The sequence below is a fragment of the Sitophilus oryzae genome, unplaced genomic scaffold (genome assembly GCF_002938485.1).
Source record: "Sitophilus oryzae breed Bouriz unplaced genomic scaffold, Soryzae_2.0 scaffold_771_pilon_pilon, whole genome shotgun sequence".
Classification (NCBI taxonomy): domain Eukaryota; kingdom Metazoa; phylum Arthropoda; class Insecta; order Coleoptera; family Curculionidae; genus Sitophilus; species Sitophilus oryzae.
The window spans coordinates 753,099-768,065 of NW_022147386.1; the positions used below are offsets into that span (position 1 = coordinate 753,099).

The following is a 14,967-nucleotide window of genomic DNA, read 5'->3' on the forward strand; positions in this document are numbered from 1 at the left end:
TGTTAATAAGATAGCCATGGCACTCTAGATTAAAATTTAAAATACAATTTGTTTTTGAGCGAATATGTCAAAAGTTGACATATTATATGTCATTCGATTCAGAGTGTCATTTTCTATCGAATAAAGTAAACAATACCGAGAATGCCGTTAAAAATTAAAAGTTGTAGTCAATTCCGGTGAAACAAGAAGTGACCGAAAACAATTGAATACGTCAATCAATCCTAATTTATGGCATATTCTAACATATTAATATCGTTTTTTTATCTGAAAGAATTAAAGTTATAGAGGTAAGCCACTTTTGACGCACCCGGTATACTAAAATTAATATTTTAATTATTCTTTTTATATTTGAAAAATGTATTATTTACAAAGATGTCATTCAATATAATTTTAACAGTTAGATAAAATATAGAGCATATAAATTTTTACTTTACTAACAAAAGTTAGATGAAATCATACAGGGTGTTTCAAAAGACATGTGCCGTCTCTCGTGGGGAGATTCCTCACGTAAAAATAAGATTTATTTTTCATATCAATATAGGCCCAATTCTGCTTTGTTCCATAGCTATATACAGGGTGAGTTTCCTACGATTTTCTCTATGTGTATATCGGAAGCTACTGGAGATAGAGAGTCGGTTAAATGGGGAAAGAATTGCAGTTTGGTGACCCCACAAAACTGTAGTTCTTTCCCCCTTTAACCGACTCTCTATCTCCAGTAGTTTCGAGATACCCATAGAAAACATCGTAGAAAACTCAGCCTGTATAATAAATAAATTGTCTTCCAAGTGCTTTTAGCAGTGCGACTTTAGCTTTTAGCGATAGCCCACGTTCACATCCAAACACCCTGTATAATATATACAGAATACCAAAGAAAAAAATCTACTTTAAATTACAAATGATATAGGTACCCATAATTATAGGATAACTAACTTATTTTATTTTTACAGGAACGAGAAACAAATAGACTTTGTAGAACAACTAGAAAGCGTTGCTTTCTGTTTATGTGGAGATGATGTTATAAAACCTCATCATTTCTATCAAATCTTTAATGCAAAAGGGGTAAGACTAAACGTTTTTAGAAGAACAGTATCGTAAATATAGACTTTCTTTTAGATAAGTGATAAATTATTCAGATTGATCGACGAAGATAATACTGGAACGGCAACGTCAGAAAAAATTATGGAGTTTTTAGCAACAGTAACCAATACAAGGTATGAATAAAATTAAAACCCAATTCTTTATTATACAGGGTGGTTCGAATTGTATTCCGAAAACTTCGGCAGCATATTCTGCAGATAGTAGCATACTATCGAAGTCTCCGGAATACAGTTAGGACCTTTGGTTAGGACCACACTGTATAGTAATCAATTAGTGAAATGTTATTAAATAAAATGTTTATTTTTTTTAATTTATGAGTTCTAGAATTAGTAAAATTTTGACTTTCACAAAGTTATCTTCTTTATTATAATTTTAGACCACGAACAGGTATAGACCAGAACAATTTAAACCGATTAGAACAACTTTTTCGACAGACGGTATGCAATGGCAAAGAAATCTGCAGGGAGGATTTCCAAAAAATTGTTATATCGAAAAACGTAAGTCATTTTTTCTATTTTATACCATCATAAACAATAACAATTATTAATAATTAATGCAGATCTTCCTACATTTTTAAGCTATTGTTATTATTATCTCATTTTTCAAGCCCTTTTTTACTGAAAGGGTGTTCCAAATATTCGATAAGGACAATTCTGGATCGATATCGCTGCAAGAATTTCTAGATGCGATGCACCAGTTTGCTGGACAGACTCCTGAAGACAAAATACGGTTTTTATTTAAAGTCTATGATATTGATGGTAAGTAATCCATTAATACAGCATGTAAAATCCGCCCAACGACAAAACCCGTCCATTCGTTATTTTAATTTTAAATTAATTTATTTATTTTACAAAGAAATAAGTTGGGTACAATTGGAATGCAAGGCAGGAAATAAATATATTTTTTTTTAAATTTTAGTGGCACTATAAAACTGAAAAGATCTAATCCAGATATTTTATTTAAAATAATATATTTTAGGTTTTAGGTGTGTTATATATATAATAGAAAAAGGAGTGTGTTTGGTTTGGTTTTACAAAAAATCTATAAAAAATAGCTGTTCCTTACTTTCAAACTTTCATAAGCTTCCCGCCATTTATTATTATATTTTACAAATAAAAACGTTTTAATATTGCGCAGGAATAAATAAATCACAAAATAAGCAAAACAAAATATTTTATTAATTACGATTTCAATAATTTAAAAACGCTTACTGAATTTTATTTCTTAAAAGTCGATTGAATAACTTTAATCTTATTTTTTTTAACCAGTAAGTATTGATCTTATGTCTACAGTACTAAAGGATATTATTATATACCTATCTTGTAATGTATTTATTTTACAACTACTCCAGTTTTTAGTACCATATACGAGACGGTATCCACTTTTTTTAGTGGTTAATACAACTCTCTGGATCTAGACTTACTTTCCCCACGATTTTTCATCCACTTAACTTTAAAAAACACAAAACACGTATTAACACAAACCAAAATGCAAAAGTATCTCACAAATATTTATAATTTTCCAAAACACTGGATATTTGTTATAATTTGACACAAATAATAACCTTTAATCTGACAAGAGTTTTACAAGTTTCAGAAATCTTAAGTTGAGTTCATACGCATCTGCGTCCGTGCGTCGTTCATCATTCCGTCACTTCAATTATTGTATATTAAAATATGATCGCTCATGTTTGAAATAATCTAAAAAGGCTGGTTAAAATAAACCAAAAAGGCTGGAAGAAAAAGAGATGACGCATGACGAATTTATATAATTACAATTTTTCATTTTCAAAATACGATATTATTCCTATATTTTAACTAATGATATTAGTAGGAAATAAAATAGAATACAAACCTCGGAGAGTTCCCATTGCACGAAAATTTGACTCGAAATGCCAAGGGTGTGGTATCAAATTATTCGTAAAAAAATGCTTTTTCTAAATATGCTAATGAGCCACCCTCGTTCCATTTGAAAAAATTGAGATATGATTAAAAATATGATTTGAGCATTTTTCAGCTGGCCAGGAAAAGACACAAAAACATTAGACAATCAAATCTATTTTTCCAAGGCTCCTTGATCAAGAATTAGTGTTTTTAACATAGCCGTGGCACTCTAGATTGAATTTTAAAATACAATTTTTTATTAAGCGAGAATGTCAAAAGTTGACATATGATACGTCATTCTATTCAGAATGTCATTTTCTATCGAAAAAAGTAAAAAAATACCGAGGGTGTCATTTAAAAATCAAAAGTTTTAGTAATTTCCGGTGAAACAGGAAGTGACCAAAAACAATTGAATTCACCAATCAATCCTAATTTATGTCATATACTAACATACCAAATCTCGTTTTTTTATCTGAAAAAATAAAAAAGTTATAGGGGGTGAGCCACTTTTGAGACGCACCCGGTATACTTTTCTGATGTTCCTACATAAATTCGTTTTGATAATTTTTAATATAATAATAATATTAGTTTCCGTATATAGCGTTTAACGCGTTGTTTAGGTTAGGAATAGCAAGGTACAGCTTGCCATGCTAGAACCGTTCGGTATACAAGGAAGGTAATGTGGCTAGCACTACACTTCAACCGCCTATTATTACCTCAGGATTATAAATCCCAAGTATTCATTTAAGGCTGAGTCGACCTAGGTACCCAAACTATTTTTATTTTAATAAAAATAGTCGGCTGATGAAATGCCGGGTTTAAGATTCGAACCCACTACCTTGAGACTGGTAGACGAGAGCCTGTACCTCTGCGCCACCGGGCACCTTCTATTCTAAAATTTCTAATAATTATTTTAATATTATATTTCTTTTAATATTATCAAATTTATCAGTGAATTCTTCTCCTCAAGGTGACGGTCTTATTCAACACAAAGAACTACAGCATGTAATGAGAGCTTGCATGGAAGAAAATGGAATGGAATTTAGTGAAGAACAAATTGAAGATTTAACAGTCGCCATGTTCGAAGACGCAGACACTAACAACAGAGGAGCCATCACTTATGAAGCACTAAAAAATCAATTGGAAAAACATGGTGGTTTATTGGAAAATTTGTCCATCAGGTAATATTATAATAAGTACCTACTTATTTAGATAAGCTAACTAGCTTATCTAAATTGGACTTATGTATAGTGATGTGCAAATGCAGAACCAAACTAAGTCTCCCTTGGTCATGGTATTGCCGTAAGACTCTTTCAAGTCTTAGCACTCTAGCACTTTTTGCTAGATTTTGAGTAGAACCAATCTCAAATAGAACCAACAAGCATCAGAAGATGGTTACGCAGGTTTTTTCTTTCATGGACTTGTCTGTGACTGAAAATTCCGATATGTGATGTTATCTCTCTTCCGCACTCCGGACAATTAAAAATCTCATTACTTAGTTGCTTCTTTACTTTTTGGTTGTCGCTGTTACTGAGTTTACAATTCTTCTCCATTGCGTTCTATTGTGCGCTGCTTCTTCCCACTGATTCTGCATGCTTATCCCTTTTAAGTTTTTGTAAAAATATCCTTGTACCTTTTGAGTTGTCCCCCGGTTTCCTCTTACTGTCTACAAGCTCATCTTAAGCGGGACTTAGTAGTAGTCATGACTTATCAGCGCTCTCGCTTTTTCAAGGACCGATACGTTTGAGACATGGTGGAACCATTTGATTCTAAGAGTTGTCTAAGGTATGTCTGTTGCAACTTGTTTAATGCGTTTATGTGCCGATGCGGCGGTACGGCACCCAGGTTATTATTGCTCGGTACGCTGCAAGATTCATTTTTGTGCTCAAGTCATGATTGTAGAAAACATTGTATTTTAATTACAGGAATGCTCTTGAGGCGCTGCTAATTATGTCCTGAATTTCAGAGAAGATTAATGAAAATGAATGAGAAATGAATTTTTCCTTTTTCGAAATCAAACTGCCGAGGTAATTGAATTCCGCTAAATATTACAATAGTTCTTCTCCGACTTTTATAACATTGTTATGATTTTCCGGGGGAGTGCACATAATTTTAGTTTTCTCGATGTTCTGCTTAAGGTTCAAAGCCTCGTATGCCCAGGTATACTCATATGTGTACGTCGTTCAAGATTTCTTGTAATTGCTGTAACATTTTTGCAACTAGAGCACAGTCCTCAGCGTATTGAAGTTCTGTAATGAATTTTATACGTGTTTTTGCTCTGAGTCTTTTTATATTGAACAGGCCACCGTCGTACCTGTGTCTAATACCCATTCCTATTTCCTGCAGTTTGCTGTCCACAATAATAGATAGGGCTACCATGAATATGTTGAATAGGAGAGGCGCTAAGACATATCCTTGCCTATATAACTCCTATATTTGTTACGTTAGAGATCACTCAGCATCTAAGACCAAGACCAAGGCCGCCGCCCTCATCGTTACATAAAGAGTGGTGCATTGGTGCTAGGAAGTCCAATATTGTCGTTGTCGACAAAGATACAAAAAATAATAATATAAATGTTGCATGGTTTATAACCTCGTACTAATGGACCACCCGGTATGTAGGTATTAACTTAGACTTCTTATGTCAAGTTAATTATATTCCGGTATTAAAAAATATTAATATTATATTTTACAGCATTGATCGTTGGTTAGTACCACCTGCTGCAACAACCAAGCCATCAACGTCATTACTCAGAAAAATAGTATCATACCGACCTTACTATTTCACCATACCATACATCAGGAATAATTTGGTTTATTTGAGCTTCTTGTTTGGATTTCTCTTAGTAAATTTTGCTTTATTTGTGTCCAGAGCAATCCAATACAGAGAAAGCAATTGGTTTACAATATTTGCAAGAGCTTGCGGTACATATACATTATTATGTTCCTTTACGATGATAATAAACTTGTCTTTTGTAGGGCAATGTCTTAATTTTGACTGTATGTTTATATTAGTGTTAATGTTACGTCGGTGTATTACATTTTTAAGGACGCGAGGATATGGAGCATTTTTACCATTGGACCAACACATTTATTTTCATAAACTCACTGGATGGTTAATATTTGCTTTCAGTTTTTGGCATTCAGTGATGCACACCTTTAATTTTAGTAAGTTTCAAATATAAAACACAGATTTTTAATCTGTCTGTACAATGACCAATTATTTATTTAATTTATGAAGTTATTTTTAAGTCAATTCATAACCATATAAATATATTGTAATGCCTAGGCATAAAAGTAAAGCACTTTTACGTCTAAGCACAAAAGTACGAAAATATATTATTAAACTGACTTTTTGTGCCTCGCCACAAATAGTATCATTTTACTATACTACTTAAAAAAATATACAATTTTTCTGAAACGTCATAAAAGTTGATGATTGACTATATAAAAAGTTAATTTTAACGCATAGGTATAAAAGTAAAGCACATACAAATAGTATAATATTGTTTTATTAGAAGTAAATATGATACCTTTTGTGGCGAGGCTGTACGTTACAGGCGAAGCACAAAACGGCATTTTTACTCTGAATAGGACATGCTATTTTTTCAAATGTCACGAACAATTTTTTAAACAATTTCAAGCGTTGCAAATAATATAAAAAGAATTAAATGTAATATCTTGTAAGTAATTATTATGTATGTCGAGAAACTACACTCGTTGAATTTGGCACTTTATGTCAGTTTAATAATATATTTTCGTACTTTTATGCTTAGGCACGCTTAGGCGTAAACGTGCTTTACTTTTATGCCTAGGTGTTAAAATGACTTTTTTATATTGTCAATCATATTGCAAAAATTAATACTTTGACAAAAATTAAATTATCTGTGACATTTGAAATTGTTTAAAAGGTTATTTGACTTTGAACAAAATGAACAATACCATGTTCTGTTCGGAGTAAAAATGTGCCTACTTTTTGTGTCTTGTCAGTCAAACATACAGCCTCGCCGCGAAAAGTATCATTTTTACTCCTAATAAAACAATATGCAATTTTTATTGGAAATTAATAGTTGTATATTGTATGTTATAATTTATATTATTTCATTAAAAAATAGTTTGTAACAACAAAATTTCAAGAATTGAGTCTGCCGTGAAATATTTTAAATTGATGAATTTTATGAATGTTGTATATTGTTTCATTGTTAATGCACAGCATATTCATAAGAAAGCCAGTCGACTTTACTAGTTTGTGGTTACCTGTCGAGCTTATCCTCCAACACATGTAGGTAATCAGAGCACCAGTTTCAATAGTTTTCGTAAACGGATCTTCAATGGAGCTCAATTGTTACATAATACTCGATAGGTATATGTACCTATACGAGTTCTATGTCGACCGGCTGTCTAATAAATATGCAGTGCTTATAAATACTAAACTTACCACAGTTGCTTATATTTCTTTATCAATTTTAGGTTTAGTGGTTGTAAACGATCCAAAAATAAACAGTAACAACTACACCACAGCGGAATGGCTGTTTACAAGCAAACCAGGGTTATTCGGCTTAATTCCTGGATGGGCCAATCCAACAGGTGTTGCGCTGTTTATTATTCTGTTAGTTATGTTTATTTGTTCCCAAGCATTTGTCAGAAGAGGTGGTTGCTTTGAGGTAAGTAAAATAGTAAAATTTTGAAATGCAAAAATTCCATTATCAAATATATGAAGTCAGTAATAGATAATTTTAATATCCTGAATCTCAACCAAAAAATATGGCATCTTCTTTGATAATAGAAATATAGTCTACAGTTGATATATTTTTTCCAAAATTGTCTGAAGATTTACAACTTAAATTTCTTTTGACTTTCTCTGTATATTTTAACAACTTCTAGGTTTTTTACTGGACTCATTTGATGTACATTCCTTTCTGGCTTCTACTCATCATACATGGTCCTAGATTTTGGATGTGGTTTATTATCCCTGCCATACTGTATTTTGGAGAGAGAATGTCTCGAATTGACACTATGTCGAACAAAGGTAAAACCTACATTAGTTCGGGATTGTTGTTGCCGTCAAAAGTAACCCATTTGGTGATCAAGAGACCTCCGCAATTTGATTTTCATCCAGGAGATTATATTTTTGCCAATATTCCTGCTATTGCCAAGTATGAATGGCATCCATTCACTATTAGTAGTGCTCCAGAACAAGAGGGTAAGTACAAATATATAAAGATTTTTTTATTATTCTAGTATAAGTATATTAAATAAATTTATTGGTGCTCATAGGTCGTCTCATTAACCATAGATCGAATTTCAACTTATACTCCTATGTATAATCGTTGCTAGCATCATTTTATTCTTGATTATGTTTTATTTTATAAACTATTGTCTTTTTGTAGATTACATGTGGCTTCATATAAGAGGTGTTGGACAGTGGACTAACAGATTATACGATTACTTCGAAAAAGAACAGGAAAAACTCCACAATGGCCAGACAAATAATCGTCAAACATGTTCAAGCGTGAATACACAAAATAATGCTGCGGAGAGTACCAATCAAACAGCTTTATCTCAGATGAAAGCCACCATTACTAGAACACTATCAAGGGAAAAAAGTATCAAGAAGAAGACTGGTGTACAGCTAGTCGGGTTTTCAAATGATTTAAATTTTGACAATACTGCTGATGGTCCACAGGGTGATGCTACTTTTACAATTGGAAATAGTCCAGGTAATTTAGTTACATTTTCAACAAGCCAATCCTTAGTTAAAAATAAGTATTTTCTAATGCACAATACCATACCATTCACTTGCAGTGTCACAGGATAAATATTATTTTTAATATATTTTTTGGATTTACTCAATAATTGTTTGAGGTATTTCGCGTCTGAAGTCTGAATGAATATAACTCGGAATATAATATATTACTTTGGAATATCGCCAAAAGCGTCATCAAAAATTGTTTTATGGTCAAATGGTTTCAATAGTGACAGCAAAACAAATAGTCATTCACGCATAATACGAATTATTTATTTTTCAATGACAAAAGACCGATTGATTATAAGATTTTTGATCATCTCTTCAAAAAGTCCTTTGGATATTTTGCCGTTTGCACTGTAAGTAAGTCTACAAAATAAAATAGTTATTTTTTTGTAAAAACCGCTGCGTTGCTCCAACGGAAACCAACTTGTCAACGGCAATTTACCTAATAAAAGAAAATTAACGAAAATAGAACACTAAATCACCACATTACATCAAAACACTTTTACTTTTGCACTGGGGGCGCGTTTCGCTAACCATGTTAGCATCATCAACCCATGATTAAAACTCGTGAAAAAAAAATTGTGTTTTAATCGTCTACTAATGATGCTACATGGTTAGCGAAACGCGCATCCGCAGTGCAATAGTAAAAGTGTTTTAGTGTATTGTGGTGATTTAGTGTTTTATTTTCCTTTTGTAACAACAAAGGTTCCAATCCCCAAGTGCAATAAAAACAAATTTGCCTAACGGACAAAAAATGCTTAACGCCAAACCAAAAAACACAAAACGTCAACGGTTTTTTAATAGACGTAGATATCTGTTAAAAAACTAAAGCGTTCTTGAGTAGTTGCATTTAGACATTTTAAATATTTTCCGTAAGCTGTACGCGCACTGAATCGGTACCAGTCCGGCGAGAAACGGCGAAGGCGGTGACTCGACTATCGTAGATAGGTAGCGGTAGGAATCTGGCCTCTACAGGCCGAAATGTTTTAGTGGACGCCGGCGCCGTCTATATGTACGATGGTCGTAGTCGCTTTTGCTGGTCGGTCCGATCCGATGCAGTGCGCGCGGAGCCTTTAAGCTCCGCGCGCACTGCATCGGATCGGGCCGGCGAGAAACGGCGAAGGCGATGACTCGACTGTCGTAGATAGGTAGAGGTAGGAATCTGGCCTCTACAGGCCGAAATATTTTAGTGGACGCCGGCGCCGTCTATATGTACGATGGTCGTAGTCGCTTTTGCTGGTCGGTCCGATCCGATGCAGTGCGCGCGGAGCCTTATTCTTTGTATTTTTGCTTCCGACGACGCGCGACGGTAGGGGATATACTTCCCGACACGTTTAGTTTATTATTTTTTGTCCGTTAGCCAAATTTGTTTTATTAATAAAATACCGCTGACAAGTTGGTCCTGTTGTTGGTTGGTTGGTTGACAAGTATGTTAATCCTATTAAAAATAACTATTTTATTTTGTAGATTTTCTTACAGTGCAGGTAGCAAAATACCCCGAATTGTTCTTACAAGAGGAACATTTTTTTATTATTGACATTTTCAGGAAAATGCGTTCTTTATTAAAATTTTTGCTTGCTCTAAATTGGTTAATCCCGTTTATATTGTTCCAAATTTCTATACCGTTTTCGAGAGAATTAAAATATTGTTGAATTTTTTCTAAGCCCTAAAAATCAAAAGGCGTTTCTATGGTAATCGAATTTAGTCTTTATTCTTTGATAGATGGTTATTATTAAATTTGATTAAAGTCATATTTTTGCAGTAGTTAAAGTATCATATTATTTTTTGATACGTATTATTATCACCCTTTCCGTCACATTGAACTAAATAAATTTTGTGCTTCTTTTAAGATTTTAAAACAGCAAAAAATATGGCGTTAATTAAAATTCTATCAATAGCAATCATTCACAGAATGAAAATGAAATTACATTACCTTAGAAACGCGTTTTGGTTTTTAGGTCTTAGAAGACTTTAGGACTTAGAATTCAACCATAATTTCATGTATTTTTTTCATTTTCTCTAAAACGGTATGGAAATTTGGAAAAATATAAACAGGATATTAACCATTTTAGAATAAGAACATTTTTTAATGAAATATGTATCTTTCTCAAAATGCCAATAATAAAAAAAATCCTTTTTTGAAGACAATCCGGGGACATACGACAGAATAATAATTAATCTTTTCTGATATTAATTTCTTCTTATATTCCCCCCTTTAGATGTCTCTAATAAAAGTAGACGTATAACACCAGAAAGAAGACTCCAAAAATTACTGTTCACGAAAAGAGCACCATTAGAAAAATCCTTGTCACTACCGGATGTCCAAAATAATATCAAAAAAAGGGAAAGGCTATTAGCGTAAGTTAAACTGATCTTTATTCTGGAAACGCCGTTTAGTATACTTACAGGATGACACAGCGTGACAAAAAAGCTCTATAGGGTTTCTGGTTTAAGATTTTTACTTCTTTATTGTTTAATATTCTTTATACAATACATTACCAGCAAGAACAATTTATAATATATGTGCACATTCAAAAAATATATTTTTTAAATTTTTACAGTTTTAATTATTTTAACTGAAATTATTTTCCTATAAAAAACTTTCCTCTACTTGTGATGTGCTAAATTGTTATTTCCGTTAATAAAATGGTTCAGTTTAGTGTCAAATATTTGACTGGGAAAATAAATGGACTTTTTTAAATTTTTATCTAGTAAAGGCATTCGGAAATTTTGGCCAGACTCACAAATTGTCATTTAATGTTACCATCCGAACAAACTTTTATATATTCACCCACTGGGAAAATAGGTACAAACAAAATTTACTGCCTCCTGGAATATTTATCTGGATTATATCAGAGTAACTATACTCAATGTAATATTTTATATTTTTGTTTATAGACTACGAGAATATATGAGATCTGAGTCAGAAAAAAGCTTTGATCAATGCCAAATGAGGAAAGCTCGAATGAAATCATTAGGACTTGCTTATTTGAGCCCACAAAACAAAAGTCTGGCTCAAAGTTTCAGATATATGAGAAATAAGCCAACTATTATAGCCTTCAAAACACCTAGTTTAGAGAATTGTGAGAAAAAGGAGAACACATCATTTATATCAACTATAGGTAGGTAATATACATAATTGAAATAATAAATAACATACCGGGTGTTTCTCAAAAGTAGCTCACTCCTATAAATTTTTTATAGCTTCTGATACAAAAAAAACGAGATTTGGTATGTTAGTATAGTATATGACATAAATTAGGATCGATTGACGTATTCAGTTGTTTTCGGTCACTTTCTGTTGCACCGGAAATGACTACAACTTTTGATTTTTAAATGACACCATTCTGAGTACATTCTAAATACGTTGACATATCATATATGGCAACTTTTTATATTTTCAGTTAAAAAAATAGTACAAAAAATTAAAAAAGTAAATTGTGAGAGAGTTTACGGCCATATTACCATATGGCCGTAAATGTGACGACAATTTGACTCGAAATACCAAGTGTGTGGCACCAAATTTTTCGTAAAAAAATGCTTTTTCCAAATATGCCAATGATAATAGACCAACTACCTTCATTCGAAAAAATTGAGTTATGATTAAAAATACGATTTGGACATCTTTTAACCGGCCTAGACAAAACATGAAAAATATTAGAAGATCAAATCTATTTTTCCAACGCTCCTAGATTAAAAATTAGCATTTTTAACACAGCCATATGTCAAAAGTTGACATATGATATATCATTCTATTCAAAGTGTCAAGTTCTAGCGAATAAAGTAAAAAATACCGAGGGTGCCATTTAAAAAACAAAAGTTGTCATTTGCGGTGAAGCAGGAAGTGATCGAAAACAATTAATGAATCATTCCTGATTTATGTCCTATAGTAACATATGAAATACCGTTTATTTGTCTGAAAAAATAAAAAAGTTAGAGGGACGAGCCACTTTTGAGAAACATCCTGTATTTTGAATTTGCTTTAATAGTGTGACAATAAGTTACAGTTAACCCAATTAAAATATATCTTTAGGAGGTGAAAGTAACTATTATAGTCCCGAACGACAAGTAGAAGAAGGCCAAAGTTTTCAGCTTCAGGATATGACAGCCGCCGATCCAAAACTGAAACCTTTAAATTATCCTGTAGGCAAACCATTAGAAGTAGGTATAAACAAAAATAAATAAAACTGTACTAGATATAAAGATATATTAATTATGTTTTGTTTAAAATGGTACCTGTATAGAATATTGGAGGGTGCTTAGGAAGAAGGGTTAGTGATGAAAATCTGATAATGAAGGATATTAAAGTGAAATATTCGGACAAGCAAGGGACAGAGGTGATGGTTGCATTAACTTATTATACAGGGTCGTTGATATATGTATGTCAATAGTCGATTATTAGGTAAAATATAAGAGGTACCGCAAAAAGTTAAATATAGAAGTTATAGGCCCAAGTAGCATTTTCACGACTTGCGATCACATGTTTACTAATCACAACGTTGGATTAGTTACAAAAAATAGTTAGCTCCCTACCTTGGGTATTAAAATAAATTTAAACGTTTTTATAACGTTGTGCCGACGTTGGTCTAGTACTACAGCAAAGTAGGAAGCTTCTGCGACGTCGAATAAACGTTGTCTTGTAACCTTTTTTGCTTAAGTGATCTCTAGGTGATTCGGACAACGTAGTTACAACGTTGGACAATATAGAGTTTTCCGACGTCAGTTTCAGGACCTATTCCAACGTTATGCAAACGTCGTCTGTTTTACTAATTCCAACGTTGTTTAGATTTCCTTATTCTTACCTTGGTAGGACGTCGAGTCACTACCTTTTTGCAACTGTATTGAACCATAACCTTAAATTTTAAATTTTCACTTCATTGTTCTGTTCAGTCAGACAGTTCAGTGCTGTTTTTGTTTTTATAAAAAAAACTTAATTAAAATGGGACATAAGAAAGGTACATATAAAACTAAATTTAAATATACATCGACATATATTACCGATAGTTTATCCACTCCCTCGTTTATTTATATTATAGAGGGCGGCACAAGCTAGACTCTAGGATGACTAAATTAGGCAATCTTGCGACTAGTATACTACCTGTTAAGGCCGAACTGCGACTTTATTAGTCCAGTATGCGACTTCTCGAACTACTCCATCTTAATCTCCAAAACAACAAAGTGAAAGCCGCCATGTTGTTAAATAAGAAAATGTTTCTTTCCTAAAATAGCAATTCCTGCTTTTTGAATACATTAACTTGAAATATTTGACCCTAAAAAACACGCGGAAACAATTTTTTCGACTGCGAATAAATTATTCTCATTTTACTAAAAAAAAATTGAAGAAAATGTTTAAAACTTCTTTAATTTTGTAGAAACAATACATTTATCAATAAAGTTGTTTGCGTTTAACTTTTTTGCCTTGGGTAACGAGTTACAGAGTCGGTTAAAGTGTTTCAATAATTATGATCTTCAAACATCCTCCACACTTAAATACTTTTGTTTTGTTTTCCTTCACTGCCATCTGACATACGTCTCTAACTAAATCATAAAAATAATATTTTTACTATAATTATCCCAATTTAGGATAAAATGCGACTTAGACGCCATATTAGTTTTGTATTTCTGTGAATTAGGATTTTAAACAACGTTGCAGTTTGTACTAAATTAGGCTTCTAGCCAACGTCGGTATCCAACGTCGTTTCGACCCAAAAATTATTCTCCAAACTAGTGCAGACTAGGGTTGGTACGAGGTTGTGCCGACGTTGCGCCCCGACGTTTGGTCGCGAGACACAATGAACGTTGTCCCGACGTCCAAATGCTGCTTGGGTTGGTTTGACGTACATTGTGTGTATCTCGATTTTTGCTCAGAATTGAAGGAAGAACCGAAATATGCAATAATATACAGCGGTTTCTAATTAAAAAAATAAATCTTTGATGTGCCACGACTCTATGACCGACCCTATATATATGACATAAATTTATTACCCGCTAATAGATATTTAATAACCCTATAACTTTTATATTTAACTTTTTGCCGTACCTTTCATATTTTATCTAATAATCGACTGTTCTCATACATATCAGCGACCCTGTATTATATAAATATTAACATATATTTTGAAAAAATACTTTGCAACTAATTAACAGTAATATAATAACAATATTTTAACAATCCAAAATTTTTAATTGTACAGGGCTGGCTAAACTGGACACTTTTAAAGGGAAACACCAAGC

General features: G+C 32.6%; 1 protein-coding gene across 3 annotated transcripts in view; it reads left to right on the forward strand.

Annotated features, from left to right (window-relative positions):
- The window catches only part of LOC115888485 (NADPH oxidase 5-like), a 160,919-nt gene that overhangs the window by 139,001 nt on the left and 6,951 nt on the right, over positions 1–14,967 (forward strand). Inside the window, exons 4-17 of one of the 3 annotated variants that reach the window (XR_004051274.1) lie at positions 948–1,059; positions 1,114–1,211; positions 1,475–1,595; positions 1,706–1,856; positions 3,952–4,162; positions 5,677–5,906; positions 5,961–6,149; positions 7,452–7,645; positions 7,866–8,184; positions 8,372–8,701; positions 10,953–11,091; positions 11,632–11,855; positions 12,767–12,898; positions 12,978–13,070. Coding sequence is in view for 2 of the 3 variants with exons in the window: in XM_030908229.1 (XP_030764089.1) it covers positions 948–1,059; positions 1,114–1,211; positions 1,475–1,595; positions 1,706–1,856; positions 3,952–4,162; positions 5,677–5,906; positions 5,961–6,149; positions 7,452–7,645; positions 7,866–8,184; positions 8,372–8,701; positions 10,953–11,091; positions 11,632–11,855; positions 12,767–12,894; positions 12,978–13,070 (2,539 nt within the window). In the remaining variant the exon portion in view is untranslated. The remainder of the gene's footprint in view (positions 1–947; positions 1,060–1,113; positions 1,212–1,474; positions 1,596–1,705; positions 1,857–3,951; positions 4,163–5,676; positions 5,907–5,960; positions 6,150–7,451; positions 7,646–7,865; positions 8,185–8,371; positions 8,702–10,952; positions 11,092–11,631; positions 11,856–12,766; positions 12,899–12,977; positions 13,071–14,967) is intronic. The other 2 variants (XM_030908229.1, XM_030908230.1) reach the window with 2 other exon arrangements.